At 34.8% G+C, this 18,562-nt stretch overlaps 1 protein-coding gene across 4 annotated transcripts in view; it reads left to right on the top strand.

Annotated features, from left to right (window-relative positions):
- The window catches only part of sytl4 (synaptotagmin-like 4), a 61,972-nt gene that overhangs the window by 21,988 nt on the left and 21,422 nt on the right, over positions 1-18,562 (top strand). For 3 of the 4 annotated variants that reach the window (XM_062043993.1, XM_062043994.1, XM_062043996.1), the window contains exons 7-15: positions 592-706; positions 782-872; positions 955-1,061; positions 3,585-3,675; positions 3,741-3,835; positions 5,663-5,740; positions 5,864-6,042; positions 17,151-17,253; positions 17,421-17,582. In XM_062043993.1, the coding sequence (XP_061899977.1) occupies positions 592-706; positions 782-872; positions 955-1,061; positions 3,585-3,675; positions 3,741-3,835; positions 5,663-5,740; positions 5,864-6,042; positions 17,151-17,253; positions 17,421-17,582 (1,021 nt within the window). The remainder of the gene's footprint in view (positions 1-591; positions 707-781; positions 873-954; positions 1,062-3,584; positions 3,676-3,740; positions 3,836-5,662; positions 5,741-5,863; positions 6,043-17,150; positions 17,254-17,420; positions 17,583-18,562) is intronic. The other variant, XM_062043995.1, reaches the window with a different exon arrangement.

The raw sequence follows: 18,562 nt of genomic DNA, 5'->3' as shown, positions 1-18,562 counted from the left end.
AATATTCATCATCTAGCGTAGACATCGCTGTTGAAACCTTTCAAGTGCTGTGATGTGTCTTTGATATGCTGTCCATGCCTCTGAACCATACAGCAAAGTTGTTCTAACAATTGCTCTGAACACTTATGAGAGTAGCATGTTGGTTGTGTTTTAGGCTGATTCTCAGAGTCATAAGTCTTTCATTTATACCCACGGGCTGTTCTGTCAGTTGACCAAGTAGTTCATTTCTAATGGCAAATCCTACCCTGTGTGTTCTTGGTTGATCTGCTGCTTTTCCTTTCCAAAAGAAAGTGTAGTTTCCCTGTTCTTCCCTCAACTGGCCTTCTTCCGCTCTCATTTATTTGAAGTAACACAATTACATTCCCTGGTAATTCCTTGCGTAAGGAGTGACTATAATTACTTTTTAAAAGTAATGTTCAAAAAACTTTTAGTGACAATAATGTGGAGTTGAGTTTAAACTAAACATTTTTTGTTGAAAATACTGATATACGTATATAAGCTAAGAATAGCGTGATATCAGTTGTCGCCCAGCCCTACTAGATCAGATCGTACATGTGAGTGGACTTGACACTGCTGCTCTTACTTGGACAGTAGAGAGACCACCCCACGTACATCCAGCCCAGCAGGATCCAGTGTTTCCAGTCTGACACTCCAAGTCATTCCAGACACTATCAGCATTCACAGCTCCAGTTCGGAAGCCAACGTTGTATGTTCCATGTTGTCACGTAGTCCTCTCTGTCTACTCATTTCTGATCATCCTTTATCTGTATTGTCTCTATAGGTCCCAGAAATAAGGCAAGCCAGTCCAAAGCTGGAGTTTGATGTCGACAAACTCTTTAAGAAGAGCGTCAAAAACTTTCCACAATCTCCCAGTAAGCCTTTTTTGTCCTGTTAGGCTTTCTCACACTGTCCAGAGATCTTGTTTGGAACACATGCTGACTTTTATATGAACAGACATTCTAGAACCTTTCATATCGGAGCCAGATGTTTGCGACCAGCCTGACTCGGGTGCGGTCCAAGAGGACATCAAGAGCCATTCTGTACACGTTGTAGAGACGCAAGTAAGTATGGGTGTGCTTATCAGGATTCTTTGGGCACCACACCATTCCATTCTTGGGGGTAACTATTCGATTCAGAATCTGTTTCGCAATTCAAAACGATTCTTACTCAAAATCAATACTCTTCAATAACATTAGGTGCCAGTTCTATGATTATATACATTCCTCCAAAAAACAGCTGTGATAAATTTCTATATTACTTAAAGGGGAGCTGCACTTTTTTGGAATTTTGCCTAACATTCACTACCTTTATAAGAAGACAAAGGTTTTGGGGTTTTTTTTGCATTCTAACCAGTAAAAAACCTGTATAATAACAAACTGTTGTTATTGTAAGAGTGAACACTGAGGAACTTTGTTATTTTTTGCAAATATTAGCTCATCTGGAATTTGATGCCTGCAACATGTTTCAAAAAAGCTGGCACAAGTGGCAAAAAAGAGTGATAAAGTTGAGGAATGCTCATCAAACACTTATTAGGAACATCCCACAGGTGAACAGGCTAATTGGGAACAGGTGGGTGCCATGATTGGGTATAAGTGCATGCTTCCATGAAATGCTCAGTCATTCACAAACAAGGACGGGGCGAGGGTGTGTAAATGATATCACCACATGGGCTCAGGAACAACTTAAGCTGCACATCAAGCAAGAATGGGAAAGAATTCCACTTCAAAAATGTGTCTCCTCAGTTCCCAAACCTTTACTGAGTGTTGTAAAAAGGAAAGGCCATGTAACACAGTGGTAAAAATGCCTTTTTTGCAATGTGTTGCTGCCATTAAATTCTAAGTTAATGATTATTTGCAATAAAATAATTAGTTTCTCAGTGTGAATATGAAATATCTTGTCTTTATAGTCTATCCAATTGAATATAAGTTGAAAAGGATTTGCAAATCATTGTTTTTATTTACCATTTACACAACGTGACAACTGCCCTGCAATGAGGTGGAGTCTTGTCCAGGGTGTGCCCCGCCTACCGCCCGAATGCAGCTGAGATAGGCTCCAGCGACCCCAAAAGGGACAAGCGGTAGAAAATGGATGGATGGATGGACAACGTGACAACTTTACTGGTTTTGGGGTTTGTAGATCATCTACATCAGGGGTCACCAACGCGGTGCCCGCGGGCACCAGGTAGCCCGTAAGGACCAGATGAGTAGCCCGCCGGCCTGTTCTAAAAATAGCTGAAATAGCAGCACTTACCAGTGAGCTGCCTCTATTTTTTAAATTGCATTTATTTACTAGCAAGCTGGTCTCACTTTGCCCGACATTTTTAATTCTAAGAGAGACAAAACTCAAATAGAATTTGAAAATCCAAGAAAATATTTTAAAGACTTGGTCTTCACTTGTTTAAATAACTTCATTATTTTTTTTACTTTGCTTCTTATAACTTTCAGAAAGACAATTTTAGAGAAAAAATACAACCTAAAAAATGATTTTAGGATTTTTAAACACATATACCTTTTTACCTTTTAAATTCCTTCCTCTTCTTTCCTGACAATTTAAATCAATGTTCAAGTAAAAAAAAATTTTTTTATTGTAAAGAATAATACATACATTTTAGTTTAATTCTTTATTTTAGCTTCTGTTTTTTCGACGAAGAATATTTGTGAAATATTTCTTCAAACTTATTATGATTAAAATTCAAAAAAATTATTCTGGCAAATGTAGAAAATCTGTAGAATCAAATTTAAATCTTATTTCAAAGTCTTTTGAATTTCTTTTTTGTTTTTAATTCTGGAAAGTCTAGAAGAAACAATGATTTGTCTTTGTTAGAAATATAGCTTGGTCCAATTTGTTATATATTCTAACAAAGTGCAGATTGGATTTTAACCTATTTAAAACATGTCATCAAAATTCTAAAATTAATCTTAATCAGGAAAAATTACTAATGATGTTCCATAAATTCTTTTTTACATTTTTTCAAAAAGATTCGAATTAGATAGTTTTTCTCTTCTTTTGTTCGGTTGAATTTTGAATTTTAAAGAGTCGAAATTGAATGTTTCAAAATTTAATTTTTTTTTTTTTTCGTGTTTTCTCCTCTTTTAAACCGTTCAATTAAGTGTAAATATCATTAATTATTAATAATAACATAGAGTTAAAGGTAAATTGAGCAAATTGGCTATTTCTGGCAATTTATTTAAGTGTGTATCAAACTGGTAGCCCTTCGCATTAATCAGTACCCAAGAAGTAGCTCTTGCTTTCAAAAAGGTTGGTGACCCCTGGTCTAGACCCCAGCTGGTCGCTCCTTGCAACATCTGAGCGTACACAGTAGCAAATGGCCAAAATAAAGACACAGCATACCTTCTTGCTGTGGTTTTAGCTCTGAACGCTGCCCTCAGTCTCCTCTTGGATAAAATGTGTCTCCTTGGTCTGGCCAACAAACACCCTGGTTCTCCTGTGTTGTTAGGGTCTCATTGCAACTGATATTCAGTAATGTTGCAAGACTTGCATGCCATATACAACAATGAGAGGGTGACACGGATATATTGCTTATAATTAGATCCCCCAATCTCCTCCCCGTTATTTGACTATAGGTGCCAGAAATAAAGCCGGTCTCTCCGAGCCCTGCGTTCGATGTTGAGCAAATCTTCAAAAGGAGCGTCAGACGCGTTCAGGATCCTCCCGGTAAGTTTCTTGTTGTCCTGTTCAACATGAAAATCTATGCTTCATGCTGGACACGTCGATGACAGGACACCTATCCACGCTGGATCTCCGTGGCAGAAAAGACACATTGGAGGTACCGTTTGGAAACCGGAGCCGTTCTGTACCAGCTTTAGACATGCACGTGAGTCCAAACATTCAACTCAGAGGTGTTCAAACTTTTTCCTCTGAAAAGTCAAAGCATGCCGGGGCCATTTTAAAAGTTTCCATTTTTTAAACCAATACAATATATACATTTTAAGGCTCTCCTCAAGTGGGAATCCCTCGGATCCGGAAGAGTCTGAGTCATAAAAATGTGTCCTATATTTACACTTAGACCTGAACTTGATCTAGACTTTTATCTGCCGATACAAAATCATTTCGTCTTTTTTTTTTTTTTTTGCCCGATTTTTTTAAAACCCATTTTTTTTATTGCAAAAACACAAAATATGCAATGTTTCCCCAAAGTGGAATCTTTGATGTGAAGTAATTGGAGCCTAAAATAGGTCAATAATTCATAACATTGATTTAAATTCCTTATTTTTTAAATGACATTTTTTTTTAAAAATATCCCACTAAAAGTATTGGGGATACAAAAAGGCCCCACTCATAAAAGTTTCAAATATTTATTTTTATTTTTATTTTTTTTACTTACAACTAAATATCACCTTCAGATCTTTCCGTCGATTATTCAATTTTATTTTTGTACATGTTTTTGTTTTATTCTCTTTTTTTGTTTTGTTTTATATATGACAAAATATTAGGGATGTCCGATAATATCGGCCTGCCGATATCGGCCGATAAATGCGTTAAAATGTAATATCGGAAATTATCGGTATCGGGTTTTTTTTATCTGTATCTTTTTCTTTTTTTTTTATTTCTTTTTTTTTTTTATTAAATCAACATAAAAAACACAAGATACACTTACAATTAGTGCACCAACCCAAAAAATATATAATGTAACGTTAGGTAATTACTAGGGATGTCCGATAATATCGGCCTGCCGATATTATCGGCCGATAAATGCGTTAAAATGTAATATTGGAAATTATCGGTATCGGTTTTTTATTATCTGTATCGTTTTTTTGGGTTTTTTTTTTTGTTTTTTTTTTAATTAAATCAACATAAAAAACACAAGATACACTTACAATTAGTGCACCAACCCAAAAAACCTCCCTCCCCCCATTTCTTTCTGTTATCAATATTCTGGTTCCTACATTATATATCAATATATATCAATACAGTCTGCAAGGGATACAGTCCGTAAGCACACATGATTGTGTGTGCTGCTGGTCCACTAATAATACTAACCTTTAACAGTTAATTTTACTCATTTTCATTAATTACTAGTTTCTATGTAACTGTTTTTATATTGTTTTACTTTCTTTTTTATTCAAGAAAATGTTTTTAATTCAGTTATCTTATTTTATTATTATTTTTAAAAAGTACCTTATCTTCGCCATACCTGGTTGTCCAAATTAGGCATAATAAAGTGTTAATTCCACGACTGCATATATCGGTTGATATCGGTATCGGTTGATATCGGTATCGGTAATTAAAGAGTTGGACAATATCGGAATATCGGCAAAAAGCCATTATCGGACATCCCTACAAAATATGCAATATTTTCCCTAGAAAATGTATTCCAAAATGTAATATTGATGCGAAGTAATCTGAGCGTTGAATAGGTCAACAAGTCATACCAACATTGATTTTGATTCATTATTATTTTGTGAGCAATGACAGTTTTAAAGAAAAAATTGTCTATTTGGCAGTTTTTTGTTATTAGAGTCAACATTGAAACATTTGACATTTCACCCGTTTGCTCTTTTATTCCACTTGTGTATGTTTTTGTTTAATAATAATTGTAGAATGTGCATTAGCTGTGGGCCACAATTTTGGACACCCCGGATATAAGTCCTTACTGTCGCTAAACACATGTTTCCTATCTATAATTATTCCAATTTGACAGGAAGATGAAGACGAAGATATTGACAGCTTGGTTAACTACCACATAAGCACAATGGCTTCCAGTTCTGTAAGCTCAAAGGTATACCTCTTTTATTCAATATATTGTTTTATTTTGATGACTGATTAGTTAGGAGCTGATGCCTTTAGGCAATCTTTAAGGGACAACAGGAATTGCCTTCTAAAAGGTCAACGTAATCCGCAGAGCACACACGGCAGCCTGATGAGCATCTACAGTGAGTCAGGAGACCATGACAGCGTGGAGGTGAGCGGCGAGGTGGTCTTCTCTATGACCTATGACCAGTCCAGCCAGAGCCTCCAGGTCTTCATTAAGGAGTGCCGTGGGCTGGCCTGTGGTGATCCCATACGGCAGCTGTCCAATCCGTAAATATCATATTTTCTTGTACAAGCGCAATGATTGAGCAATCTTACTGAAAAAACAAGCTGTTTTTGTTCACACACTTGGGTTATGATGGTTACACTATCCGCTGTTCAAACCTCTTCCACCCCTTAAAGCGCTCATTTCTCATCTGTTTGGCAAACAAACAACTGAAACCACTAGGTCGGCAACCCAAAATGTTGAAAGAGCCATATTGGACAAAAAACACAAATAAAAACATTTTGTCTGGAGCCGCAAAAAAATTTACTCCTTATACAAGTGTTATAATGAAGGCAACACATGATGTAAGTGTCTATTAGCTATATTAGCCTACTATCAAAATGACTTTAAAAGTCTTATATAAGTGTTATAATGAAGACAACACATGATGTAAGTGTCTATATTAGCCTACTATCAAAATGACTTTAAAAGTCTTATATAAGTGTTATAATGAAGACAACACATGATGTAAGTGTCTATATTAGCTATATTAGCCTACTATCAAAATGACTTTAAAAGTCTTATATAAGTGTTATAATGAAGGCAACACATGATGTAAGTGTCTATATTAGCTATATTAGCCTACTATCAAAATGACTTTAAAAGTCTTATATAAGTGTTATAATGAAGGCAACACATGATGTAAGTGTCTATATTAGCCTACTATCAAAATGACTTTAAAAGTCTTATACAAGTGTTATAATGAAGACAACACATGACGTAAGTGTCTATATTAGCCTACTATCAAAATGACTTTAAAAGTCTTATATAAGTGTTATAATGAAGGCAACACATGATGTAAGTGTCTATATTAGCCTACTATCAAAATGACTTTAAAAGTCTTATATAAGTGTTATAATGAAGACAACACATGATGTAAGTGTCTATATTAGCCTACTATCAAAATGACTTTAAAAGTCTTATATAAGTGTTATAATGAAGACAACACATGATGTAAGTGTCTATATTAGCCTACTATCAAAATGACTTTAAAAGTCTTATATAAGTGTTATAATGAAGACAATACATGATGTAAGTGTCTATATTAGCCTACTATCAAAATGACTTTAAAAGTCTTATATAAGTGTTATAATGAAGGCAACACATGATGTAAGTGTCTATATTAGCCTACTATCAAAATGACTTTAAAAGTCTTATATAAGTGTTATAATGAAGACAACACATGATGTAAGTGTCTATATTAGCCTACTATCAAAATGACTTTAAAAGTCTTATATAAGTGTTATAATGAAGACAATACATGATGTAAGTGTCTATATTAGCCTACTATCAAAATGACTTTAAAAGTCTTATATAAGTCTTATAATGAAGACAACACATGATGTAAGTGTCTATATTAGCCTACTATCAAAATGACTTTAAAAGTCTTATACAAGTGTTATAATGAAGACAACACATGATGTAAGTGTCTATATTAGCCTACTATCAAAATGACTTTAAAAGTCTTATACAAGTGTTATAATGAAGGCAACACATGATGTAAGTGTCTATATTAGCCTACTATCAAAATGACTTTAAAAGTCGTATAAGTGTTATAATGAAGACAACACATGATGTAAGTGTCTATATTAGCCTACTATCAAAATGACTTTAAAAGTCTTATATAAGTGTTATAATGAAGGCAACACATGATGTAAGTGTCTATATTAGCTATATTAGCCTACTATTAAAATGACTTTAAAAGTCTTATATAAGTGTTATAATGAAGGCAACACATGTCTATATTAGCCTACTATCAAAATGACTTTAAAAGTCTTATATAAGTGTTATAATGAAGGCAACACATGATGTAAGTGTCTATATTAGCCTACTATCAAAATGACTTTAAAAGTCTTATATAAGTGTTATAATGAAGGCAACACATGATGTAAGTGTCTATATTAGCCTACTATCAAAATGACTTTAAAAGTCTTATATAAGTGTTATAATGAAGACAACACATGATGTAAGTGTCTATATTAGCCTACTATCAAAATGACTTTAAAAGTCTTATATAAGTGTTATAATGAAGGCAACACATGATGTAAGTGTCTATATTAGCTATATTAGCCTACTATCAAAATGACTTTAAAAGTCTTATATAAGTGTTATAATGAAGGCAACACATGATGTCTATATTAGCTATATTAGCCTACTATCAAAATGACTTTAAAAGTCTTATACAAGTGTTATAATGAAGGCAACACATGATGTAAGTGTCTATATTAGCCTACTATCAAAATGACTTTAAAAGTCTTATATAAGTGTTATAATGAAGGCAACACATGATGTCTATATTAGCCTACTATCAAAATGACTTTAAAAGTCTTATACAGTATACATGATGTAAGTTAATATTAGCCTACTATCAAAATGACTGTCGCAGACTGACACAAATCTTCGTTGACAGAAATGTTGAAACATTAGTAAAAGTTGTCAGGAAATGAGTGTCTTAGAATGACCAAAGGTATAGATGTGTGTGTCCAAGTTAAAGGAAACTGTCGTCTTCTAATGGATTTATTACAATCTCTGCTAGTTTGCTGTGGTCTGGAACAACATGGCGCACACACAACTATCAGAAATGCAGCCAATATTTCATACAGATAATGTCATGAGACATGCAAATATAAATGAACATAGGTAAAGCAAATTAAATAATCTCAAATATACCTAAAAACGAGGCATAATGATGCATTATGTACATACACCTAGCCTAAATAGCATGTTAGCATGGATTAGCACTCAAACAAGTCAATAACATCAACAAAGCTCACCTTTGTGCATTCACGCACAGCATAAAAGGTTTGGTGGACAAAATGAGACAAAAAAGGAGTGGCATAAAACACGTCTTTCTGTGGCAGCGTCAGAGAAAGTTGTACATGTAAACAAACTAAGGTGAGTTGAAGGGCTGCCAAAATGAGTAGGACAAAACAGCGCTGGCCAAATACTGTCATCAGGGAAGCATGTTGAATACAAACAGTGGACTTTGTAACTAATAGGAAGGTTTGTGTCATGTTTGTCCTCCTACACCAACCATCTTCAAACTAAATATATACTTTTTCAAAAGGTGCCAGGGAGCCACTAGGGCGGTGCTAAAGAGCCGCATGCGGCTCCAGAACTGTGGGTTGGGGACCCCTGAGACGGTGTAATCCTTGTTCACATGCAATAAACACAATTTAGGACAGGGGTCACAAGCCTTTTTGAAAGCAAGAGCTACTTCTTGGGTAGTGATTAATGTGAAGGGCTACCAGTTTGATACACACTTAAATAAATTGCCAGAATTAGCAAATTTGCTCAATTGACCTTTAACTCTATGTTATTATTAATAATTAATGATATTTACACTTAATTGAACGGTTTAAAAGAGGAGAAAACATGAAAAAAATGACAATTCAATTTTGAAACATAGTTTATCTTCAATTTCGACTCTTTAAAATTCAAAATTCAACCGAAAAAAAGAAGAGAAAAACTAGCTAATTCGAGTCTTTTTGAAAAAATTAAAAAAAGAATTTATGGAACATCATTAGTAATTTTTCCTGATTAAGATTAATTTTAGAATGTTGATGGCATGTTTTGAATAGGTTAAAATCCAATCTGCACTTTGTTAGAATATATAACAAATTGGACCAAGCTATATTTCTAACAAAGACAAATCATTATTTCTTGTAGATTTTCCAGAACAAAAATTTTAAAAGAAATTCAAAAGACTTTGAAATAAGATTTAAATTTGATTCTACAGATTTTCTAGATTTGCCCGAATAATTTTTTTGAATTTTAATCATAATAAGTTTGAAGAAATATTTCACAAATATTCTTCGTCGAAAAAACAGAAGCTAAAATGAAGAATTAAATTAAAATGTAGTTATTGTTCTTTACAATAAAAAAAAATTGTTTTTACTTGAACATTGATTTAAATTGTCAGGAAAGAAGAGGAAGGAATTTAAAAGGTAAATGTGTTTAAAAATCCTAAAATCATTTTTAAGGTTGTATTTTTTCTCTAAAATTGTCTTTCTGAAAGTTATAAGAAGCAAAGTAAAACATTTAATGAATTTATTTAAACAAGTGAAGACCAAGTCTTTAAAATATTTTCTTGGATTTTCAAATTCTATTTGAGTTTTGTCTCTCTTAGAATTAAAAATGTCGGGCAAAGCGAGACCAGCTTGCTAGTAAATAAATACAATTGAAAAAATAGAGGCAGCTCACTGGTAAGTGCTGCTATTTGAGCTATTTTTAGAACAGGCCAGCGGGCTACTCATCAGGGGCCGTACTTATCAAGCTTCTTAGAATTACTCCTAAGAAGTCTGCTAAGAGTTGACTTAAGAGTAAATAAATTCTTCGCTGAAAGCTGCACTTAAAAGTTAGTTATCAAGCGTCTTACTCACACTTTCAGCGAAGTGTAGGACTGAATCTTAAGTGTCACACTCAGAGCTGAATTACGACATTACTATGTGCCGTAAACGCAATTTTAGGTGACGTCATTTCTGTGTCCGTAGAAATGACCAATCACGGAAGGGAATCCGTTGTCTAAGAATAAAGAAATATCTTGGAAATATTTAAGTGGACAATGGGAGTGTATATTTTGACAATAAACTACAAAATAATACAAAACAAACTAGTCCCCGCCGGCACTCACGCTACCGCTCCCTCTCTTCTCTCGCCCACACACTCACTGACGTCACTCACCTCACGGCCACACACATACGCTACTGTCATAACATTTTCTTTCCACCTCATTAATTAGGCAACTAATTTGAAACTGGTGTGGGTGGCTCTATATATACTAGCCCACTGCAGACACATGCAGAAATGAACAAGGAATCGAAAAGTATTAAATCTGTGACAAAAATAATATCCGCTCTGTCTAAACGATACCGTTTGATCAGCTGCTCGTCATCAAAAAAAAACAAAACATTGTTCCGTTCCCTGAACGTTCGCGCACGTCTCTCTCGCCTCAGTGCCATCCCCTGCTGGCAACTCCTAACCACTTAAGACACCTCTGAAGGTCTCTTAAATATCGTGGAGAGTAGGAGTGATTCTTAGACTTAAGAACGATTCTCAGGACTTAAGTGTAAAATGGCACTCTAAGAAGCTTGATAAGTACGGCCCCTGGTCCTTGCGGGCACCGCGTTGGTGACCCCTGGTTCAGACGGCCCTGATAACAACTTGTAAAAGAAATGTTTCTCTACTTTAATTGGGTGCTCTCAAACATTTGTAGTTGAAAATATCTGCTTTTCCTCTTTCAATTGTTGCTTTATCATTCTCCTACCAATGCAATGGCATTTTACAGGAACTTTACATGCACGGAAACTTGCCAATATTTGCAAGAACTGTACATTAAATGTATATTTTTGTGGTTCCAAAGATGAAATGACCAAAATGAATCTACATTTGAGGAAAAAATAGCCCCTGTATCGAGAACATTTCTGGAGATGTTTCGCATGTCAAAGTCTCAAGAACACATGTTTTGGGAAAAAAAAGCAGGAAGTCACACATCTTGGTTTTCCTTGCCAATTTTGAAGGCAAAAACAGGGGTGGCACTTAAATGAACTCCTCTTGGGGACTTGGAGGAAATAAACGGCAGTTAAAATGACACACGAGACACGTGGCCCGTGACAAATTGCAAAATCATTTTGCCTAGAACAGGGGTCACCAACGCGGTGCCCGCGGGCACCAGGTAGCCCGTAAGGACCAGATGAGTAGCCCGCCGGCCTGTTCTAAAAATAGCTCAAATAGCAGCACTTACCTGTGAGCTGCCTCTATTTTTTTAATTTTATTTATTTACTAGCAAGCTGGTCTCGCTTTGCCCGACATTTTTAATTCTAAGAGAGACAAAACTCAAATAGAATTTGAAAATCCAAGAAAATATTTTAAAGACTTGGTCTTCATTTGTTTAAATAAATTCATTATTTTTTTTACTTTGCTTCTTATAACTTTCAGAAAGACAATTTTAGAGAAAAAATACAACCTTAAAAATGATTTTAGGATTTTTAAACACATGTACCTTTTTACCTTTTAAATTCCTTCCTTTACTTTCCTGACAATTTAAATCAATGTTCAAGTAAATGTATTTTTTTTATTGTAAAGAATAATAAATTAATTTTAATTTAATTCTTCATTTTAGCTTCTGTTTTTTCGACGTAGAATATTTGTGAAATATTTCTTCAAACTTATTATGATTAAAATACAAAAAAATTATTCTGGCAAATCTAGAAATCTGTAGAATCAAATTTAAATCTTATTTCAAAGTCTTTTGAAATTCTTTTAAAATTTTTGTTCTGGAAAATCTAGAAGAAATAATGATTTCTCTTTGTTAGAAATATAGCTTGGTCCAATTTGTTATAAGTGCAGATTGGATTTTAACCTATTTAAAACATGTCATCAAAATTCGAAAATTAATCTTAATCAGGAAAAATTACTAATGATGTTCCATAAATTATTTTTTAAATTTTTTCAAAAAGATTCAAATTAGCTAGTTTTTCTCTTCTTTTTTTCGGTTGAATTTTAAAGAGTCGAAATTGAAGATAAACTATGTTTCAAAATTTAATTGTCATTTTTTTCGTGTTTTCTCCTCTTTTAAACCGTTCAATTAAGTGTAAATATCATTAATTATTAATAATAACATAGAGTTAAAGGTCAATTGAGCAAATTGGCTATTTCTGGCAATTTATTTAAGTGTGTATCAAACTGGTAGCCCTTCGCATTAATCAGTACCCAAGAAGTAGCTCTTGGGTTCAAAAAGGTTGGTGACCCGTGGCCTAGGACATCAGAAGTGGGCGTGGCATGGCGCCAAATTTTCAACGTTTGGAACTCGGCTCGCCAAATTCAGAACTGGATCACATTTGATTCAATTGATGATGATGACGCCTTCAGGTTGTAGATGAACCGGTACCGGTTTGTGATTGGGCGGAGCCTGTAGGGAACAAACTGCTCCTCGCCATCAACTATCAAACTGTCATTACTTGACTTGAAATGATCAGCTTTTTTCCAAACTGATGCCAGGCTTAAAGGTATGTAAGTGACATGGATATTGATATTAACTGATGTGATGCTTAAAGGTATGTAAGTGACATGGATATTGATATTAACTGATGTGAGGCTTAAAGGTATGTAAGTGACATGGATATTGATATTAACTGATGTGAGGCTTAAAGGTATGTAAGTGACATGGATATTGATATTAACTGATGTGATGCTTAAAGGTATGTAAGTGACATGGATATTGATATTAACTGATGTGAGGCTTAAAGGTATGTAAGTGACATGGATATTGATATTAACTGATGTGATGCTTAAAGGTATGTAAGTGACATGGATATTGATATTAACTGATGTGATGCTTAAAGGTATGTAAGTGACATGGATATTGATATTAACTGATGTGATGCTTAAAGGTATGTAAGTGACATGGATATTGATATTAACTGATGTGAGGCTTAAAGGTATGTAAGTGACATGGATATTGATATTAACTGATGTGATGCTTAAAGGTATGTAAGTGACATGGATATTGATATTAACTGATGTGATGCTTAAAGGTATGTACGTGACATGGATATTGATATTAACTGATGCCAGGCTTAAAGGTATGTAAGTGACATGGATATTGATATTAACTGATGTGATGCTTAAAGGTATGTAAGTGACATGGATATTGATATTAACTGATGTGATGCTTAAAGGTATGTAAGTGACATGGATATTGATATTAACTGATGTGAGGCTTAAAGGTATGTAAGTGACATGGATATTGATATTAACTGATGTGAGGCTTAAAGGTATGTAAGTGACATGGATATTGATATTAACTGATGTGATGCTTAAAGGTATGTAAGTGACATGGATATTGATATTAACTGATGTGAGGCTTAAAGGTATGTAAGTGACATGGATATTGATATTAACTGATGTGAGGCTTAAAGGTATGTAAGTGACATGGATATTGATATTAACTGATGTGAGGCTTAAAGGTATGTAAGTGACATGGATATTGATATTAACTGATGTGAGGCTTAAAGGTATGTAAGTGACATGGATATTGATATTAACTGATGTGATGCTTAAAGGTATGTAAGTGACATGGATATTGATATTAACTGATGTGAGGCTTAAAGGTATGTAAGTGACATGGATATTGATATTAACTGATGCCAGGCTTAAAGGTATGTAAGTGACATGGATATTGATATTAACTGATGTGAGGCTTAAAGGTATGTAAGTGACATGGATATTGATATTAACTGATGCCAGGCTTAAAGGTATGTAAGTGACATGGATTATGATATTAACTGATGCCAGGCTTAAAGGTATGTAAGTGACATGGATATTGATATTAACTGATGTGAGGCTTAAAGGTATGTAAGTGACATGGATATTGATATTAACTGATGTGATGCTTAAAGGTATGTAAGTGACATGGATATTGATATTAACTGATGCCAGGCTTAAAGGTATGTAAGTGACATGGATTATGATATTAACTGATGCCAGGCTTAAAGGTATGTAAGTGACATGGATATTGATATTAACTGATGCCAGGCTTAAAGGTATGTAAGTGACATGGATATTGATATTAACTGATGTGATGCTTAAAGGTATGTAAGTGACATGGATATTGATATTAACTGATGTGATGCTTAAAGGTATGTAAGTGACATGGATATTGATATTAACTGATGTGATGCTTAAAGGTATGTAAGTGACATGGATATTGATATTAACTGATGTGATGCTTAAAGGTATGTAAGTGACATGGATATTGATATTAACTGATGTGATGCTTAAAGGTATGTAAGTGACATGGATATTGATATTAACTGATGTGAGGCTTAAAGGTATGTAAGTGACATGGATATTGATATTAACTGATGTGAGGCTTAAAGGTATGTAAGTGATATGGATATTGATATTAACTGATGTGAGGCTTAAAGGTATGTACGTGACATGGATATTGATATTAACTGATGTGATGCTTAAAGGTATGTAAGTGATATGGATATTGATATTAACTGATGTGAGGCTTAAAGGTATGTAAGTGACATGGATATTGATATTAACTGATGTGAGGCTTAAAGGTATGTAAGTGACATGGATATTGATATTAACTGATGTGAGGCTTAAAGGTATGTAAGTGACATGGATATTGATATTAACCGATGTGATGCTTAAAGGTATGTAAGTGACATGGATATTGATATTAACTGATGTGATGCTTAAAGGTATGTAAGTGACATGGATATTGATATTAACTGATGTGAGGCTTAAAGGTATGTAAGTGACATGGATATTGATATTAACTGATGTGAGGCTTAAAGGTATGTAAGTGACATGGATATTGATATTAACTGATGTGAGGCTTAAAGGTATGTAAGTGATATGGATATTGATATTAACTGATGTGAGGCTTAAAGGTATGTACGTGACATGGATATTGATATTAACTGATGTGATGCTTAAAGGTATGTAAGTGATATGGATATTGATATTAACTGATGTGAGGCTTAAAGGTATGTAAGTGACATGGATATTGATATTAACTGATGTGAGGCTTAAAGGTATGTAAGTGACATGGATATTGATATTAACTGATGTGAGGCTTAAAGGTATGTACGTGACATGGATATTGATATTAACTGATGTGAGGCTTAAAGGTATGTACGTGACATGGATATTGATATTAACTGATGTGAGGCTTAAAGGTATGTAAGTGACATGGATATTGATATTAACTGATGTGATGCTTAAAGGTATGTACGTGACATGGATATTGACGTCACAACTTCCTTCCACATGCTCTAATCTTTGGGAATGTTGGATGGTGGCTCCTGATAAGGGTGGCCGGGTCCATTCAGCGCTGCTTGCAAATTTAATTTCTCTTTGAGTTTGTCAGTTTTGAAGTCTTCTGCTGATACTAAAAAAGTATCCGTGGGACAGCCCAACTCCATGCTAACTCTCTAGTGATGTTAGCGTAGCATAATCTGCCCCTGTATTTATTGTGCCCAGGCCCGGCCCTAACCAATCTGGCGCCCTAGGCAAGATTTTAGGTGGCGCCCCCCCACATCGGCAGTGAAGTGTATATACTCACAGGTTAGGTGGCGCCCCCCCACATCGGCAGTGAAGTGTATATACTCACAAGAAACCGAATAGCTTTGTCTTTGACCTTTTTTTTTTACTTAAAGAAAGCAAATTAACAATCAGAATAGTTAACAAGATTAAAAAAAATATGGATAAATAAATGAATACAAAAAATAAAAAATGAATATATGAAATACAATATTTTTTACATACATAAACACAAAATAAAACATGTCAACAAGTTGCATAAAATAAATTAAAAATACAATATAAATAAGGCACTGCACAAAACAAGATATCAAACCAGTATGAGTTTAACAACTATATTACAAAAAAAGGGGATCCTACAGAGTTCTCTATTTGTGCTTTTTAATATTGCATTAACTAGAATGACTTACAAATGACTGTACACCAGGGAGTACTGTAATTACCTAACGTTACATTATTATTTTCCATAACAATTTAGCCCCCTCCACAATATTAACCCGACGTTAAAATAGAACTAGCTATTTATTGATTAGCAATTGCCGAATCATGTAACATTAGCTTAATGCTAAAAAGCCAGGTTGCTATCACATTCTGTAACAGACAAATAATTTCATGTAGGCTAACGTTACCTGCCTGCTACCTCTGTCTTTTTCTCGTTTCTCCTCTTCTTTTCTCTTTTTTCTTCCCTGGGCACCTGACAGTTTTGGCCGTTTTGACATCTTGTGTTGATTTTTTTGATGTGGTGCCGTCCAAAAAGAGTCATGATACGGGAAGGGAGGGGGCGCACCGTGCCGGGGGAGGGGCGGCGTAATGTTGTAACAAATAATATTTATATTAAATAGGCTTTACTTTGCATTTTAATTAACGTGGGATTATTTTATGTATTTAGAAATAATAGTACCAACTTTTTTTTTTTTTTCCTCCAACATTTGTGGCACTGGCGTGGCGCCCCCTGATGGACGGCACCCTTAGCATTTGCCTATACGGCCTATGCCACGGGCCGGCCCTGATTGTGCCGCACATGTCAACAAATGTTTTCTTGATTGTTTTTCAGTTACGTCAAATGTTACCTCCTCCCGGACAAATCCCGTATGAGCAAAAGGAAGACCACCATCAAGAGGCACACCTGTGACCCCGTCTACAACGAAACATTCAAGGTGACTCGTTCAGGAGACTCGTAGTCGCCGCACCTACTTTGTTGACTTTGCAGATTACAGTCGCTCTTGTCAATGTTGACTCTGGTCCTGAGTGGGCTTGAATGAAGCGCCGTAACAACACTTCTAGTGATGGAGAATAGTCATTTCGCTCCTCTGCATCTTCTTAGTACTCCATTGGCCGATCTCAGCTGTTCACCCGGTCCATGCTGCTCTCGGTGTGGCACCACGGCCGCCTGAGCCGCAACCCTTTCCTGGGGGAGGTGGAGATGGCTCTGGACTGCTACGACCTGGACGCCCCGCAGGAGGAACGCATGGCACTCATGACCAGGGTACACCTTTAGGAACGCAGACCTCTGCTCCACAATTTAGCTTATGTACATGGCATCTAAAAGTATTCACAGCGCTTGACTTTTTTTTAAAACATTTTATGGATGTTACAGCCGTATTCCAAAATGAAATACATTCATTTTTGTCCTCCAAATTCCACAAACAATACCCAGTAATGACATTGTGAAAAAGGTTTTTTTTTAGATAGCAATTGTCAACTAAAGAATGTAGATAAGTATTCACAGCGTTTCTTGATGCACGTTTGGCAGCAATTACACCTCAAGTCTTTTTGAACACCATGCCACAAACTTGGCACACCTTCAACTAGAGATAAATGCGTTAAAATGTAATATCGGAAATTATCGGTATCAGTTTTTTTATTATCAGTATCGGGTTTTTTTTTTTTTTTTTTTTTTTTATTAAATCAACATAAAAAACACAAGATACACTTACAATTAGTGCACCAACCCAAAAAACCTCCCTCCCCCCATTCACACTCATTCACACAAAAGGGTTGTTTCTTTCCGTTATTAATATTCTGCTTCCTACATTATACATAGGGATGTCCGATAACGGCTTTTTGCCGATATCCGATATTCCGATATTGTCCAACTCTTTAATTACCAATACCGATATCAACCGATATATGCAGTCGTGGAATTAACACATTATTATGCCTAATTTGGACAACCAGGTATGGTGAAGATAAGGCACTTTTTAAAAAAATGAATCAAATAAAATAAGATAAATAAATTAAAAACATTTTCTTGAATAAAAAAGAAAGTACAACAATATAAAAACAGTTACATAGAAACTAGTAATGAATGAAAATTTGTAAAATTAACTGTTAAAGGTTAGTAGTATTAGTGGAGCAGCAGCACGCACAATCATGTGTGCTTACGGACTGTATCCCTTCCAGACTGTATTGATATATATTGATATATAATTAGGGATGTCCAATAATATCGGCCTGATAATATCG

This window comes from Entelurus aequoreus, linkage group LG04 (assembly GCF_033978785.1).
Source record: "Entelurus aequoreus isolate RoL-2023_Sb linkage group LG04, RoL_Eaeq_v1.1, whole genome shotgun sequence".
Taxonomy (NCBI): Eukaryota; Metazoa; Chordata; class Actinopteri; order Syngnathiformes; family Syngnathidae; genus Entelurus; species Entelurus aequoreus.
Note: the sequence above shows the minus strand (reverse complement) of the source record. Positions and strands in the feature narration are given on the sequence as shown.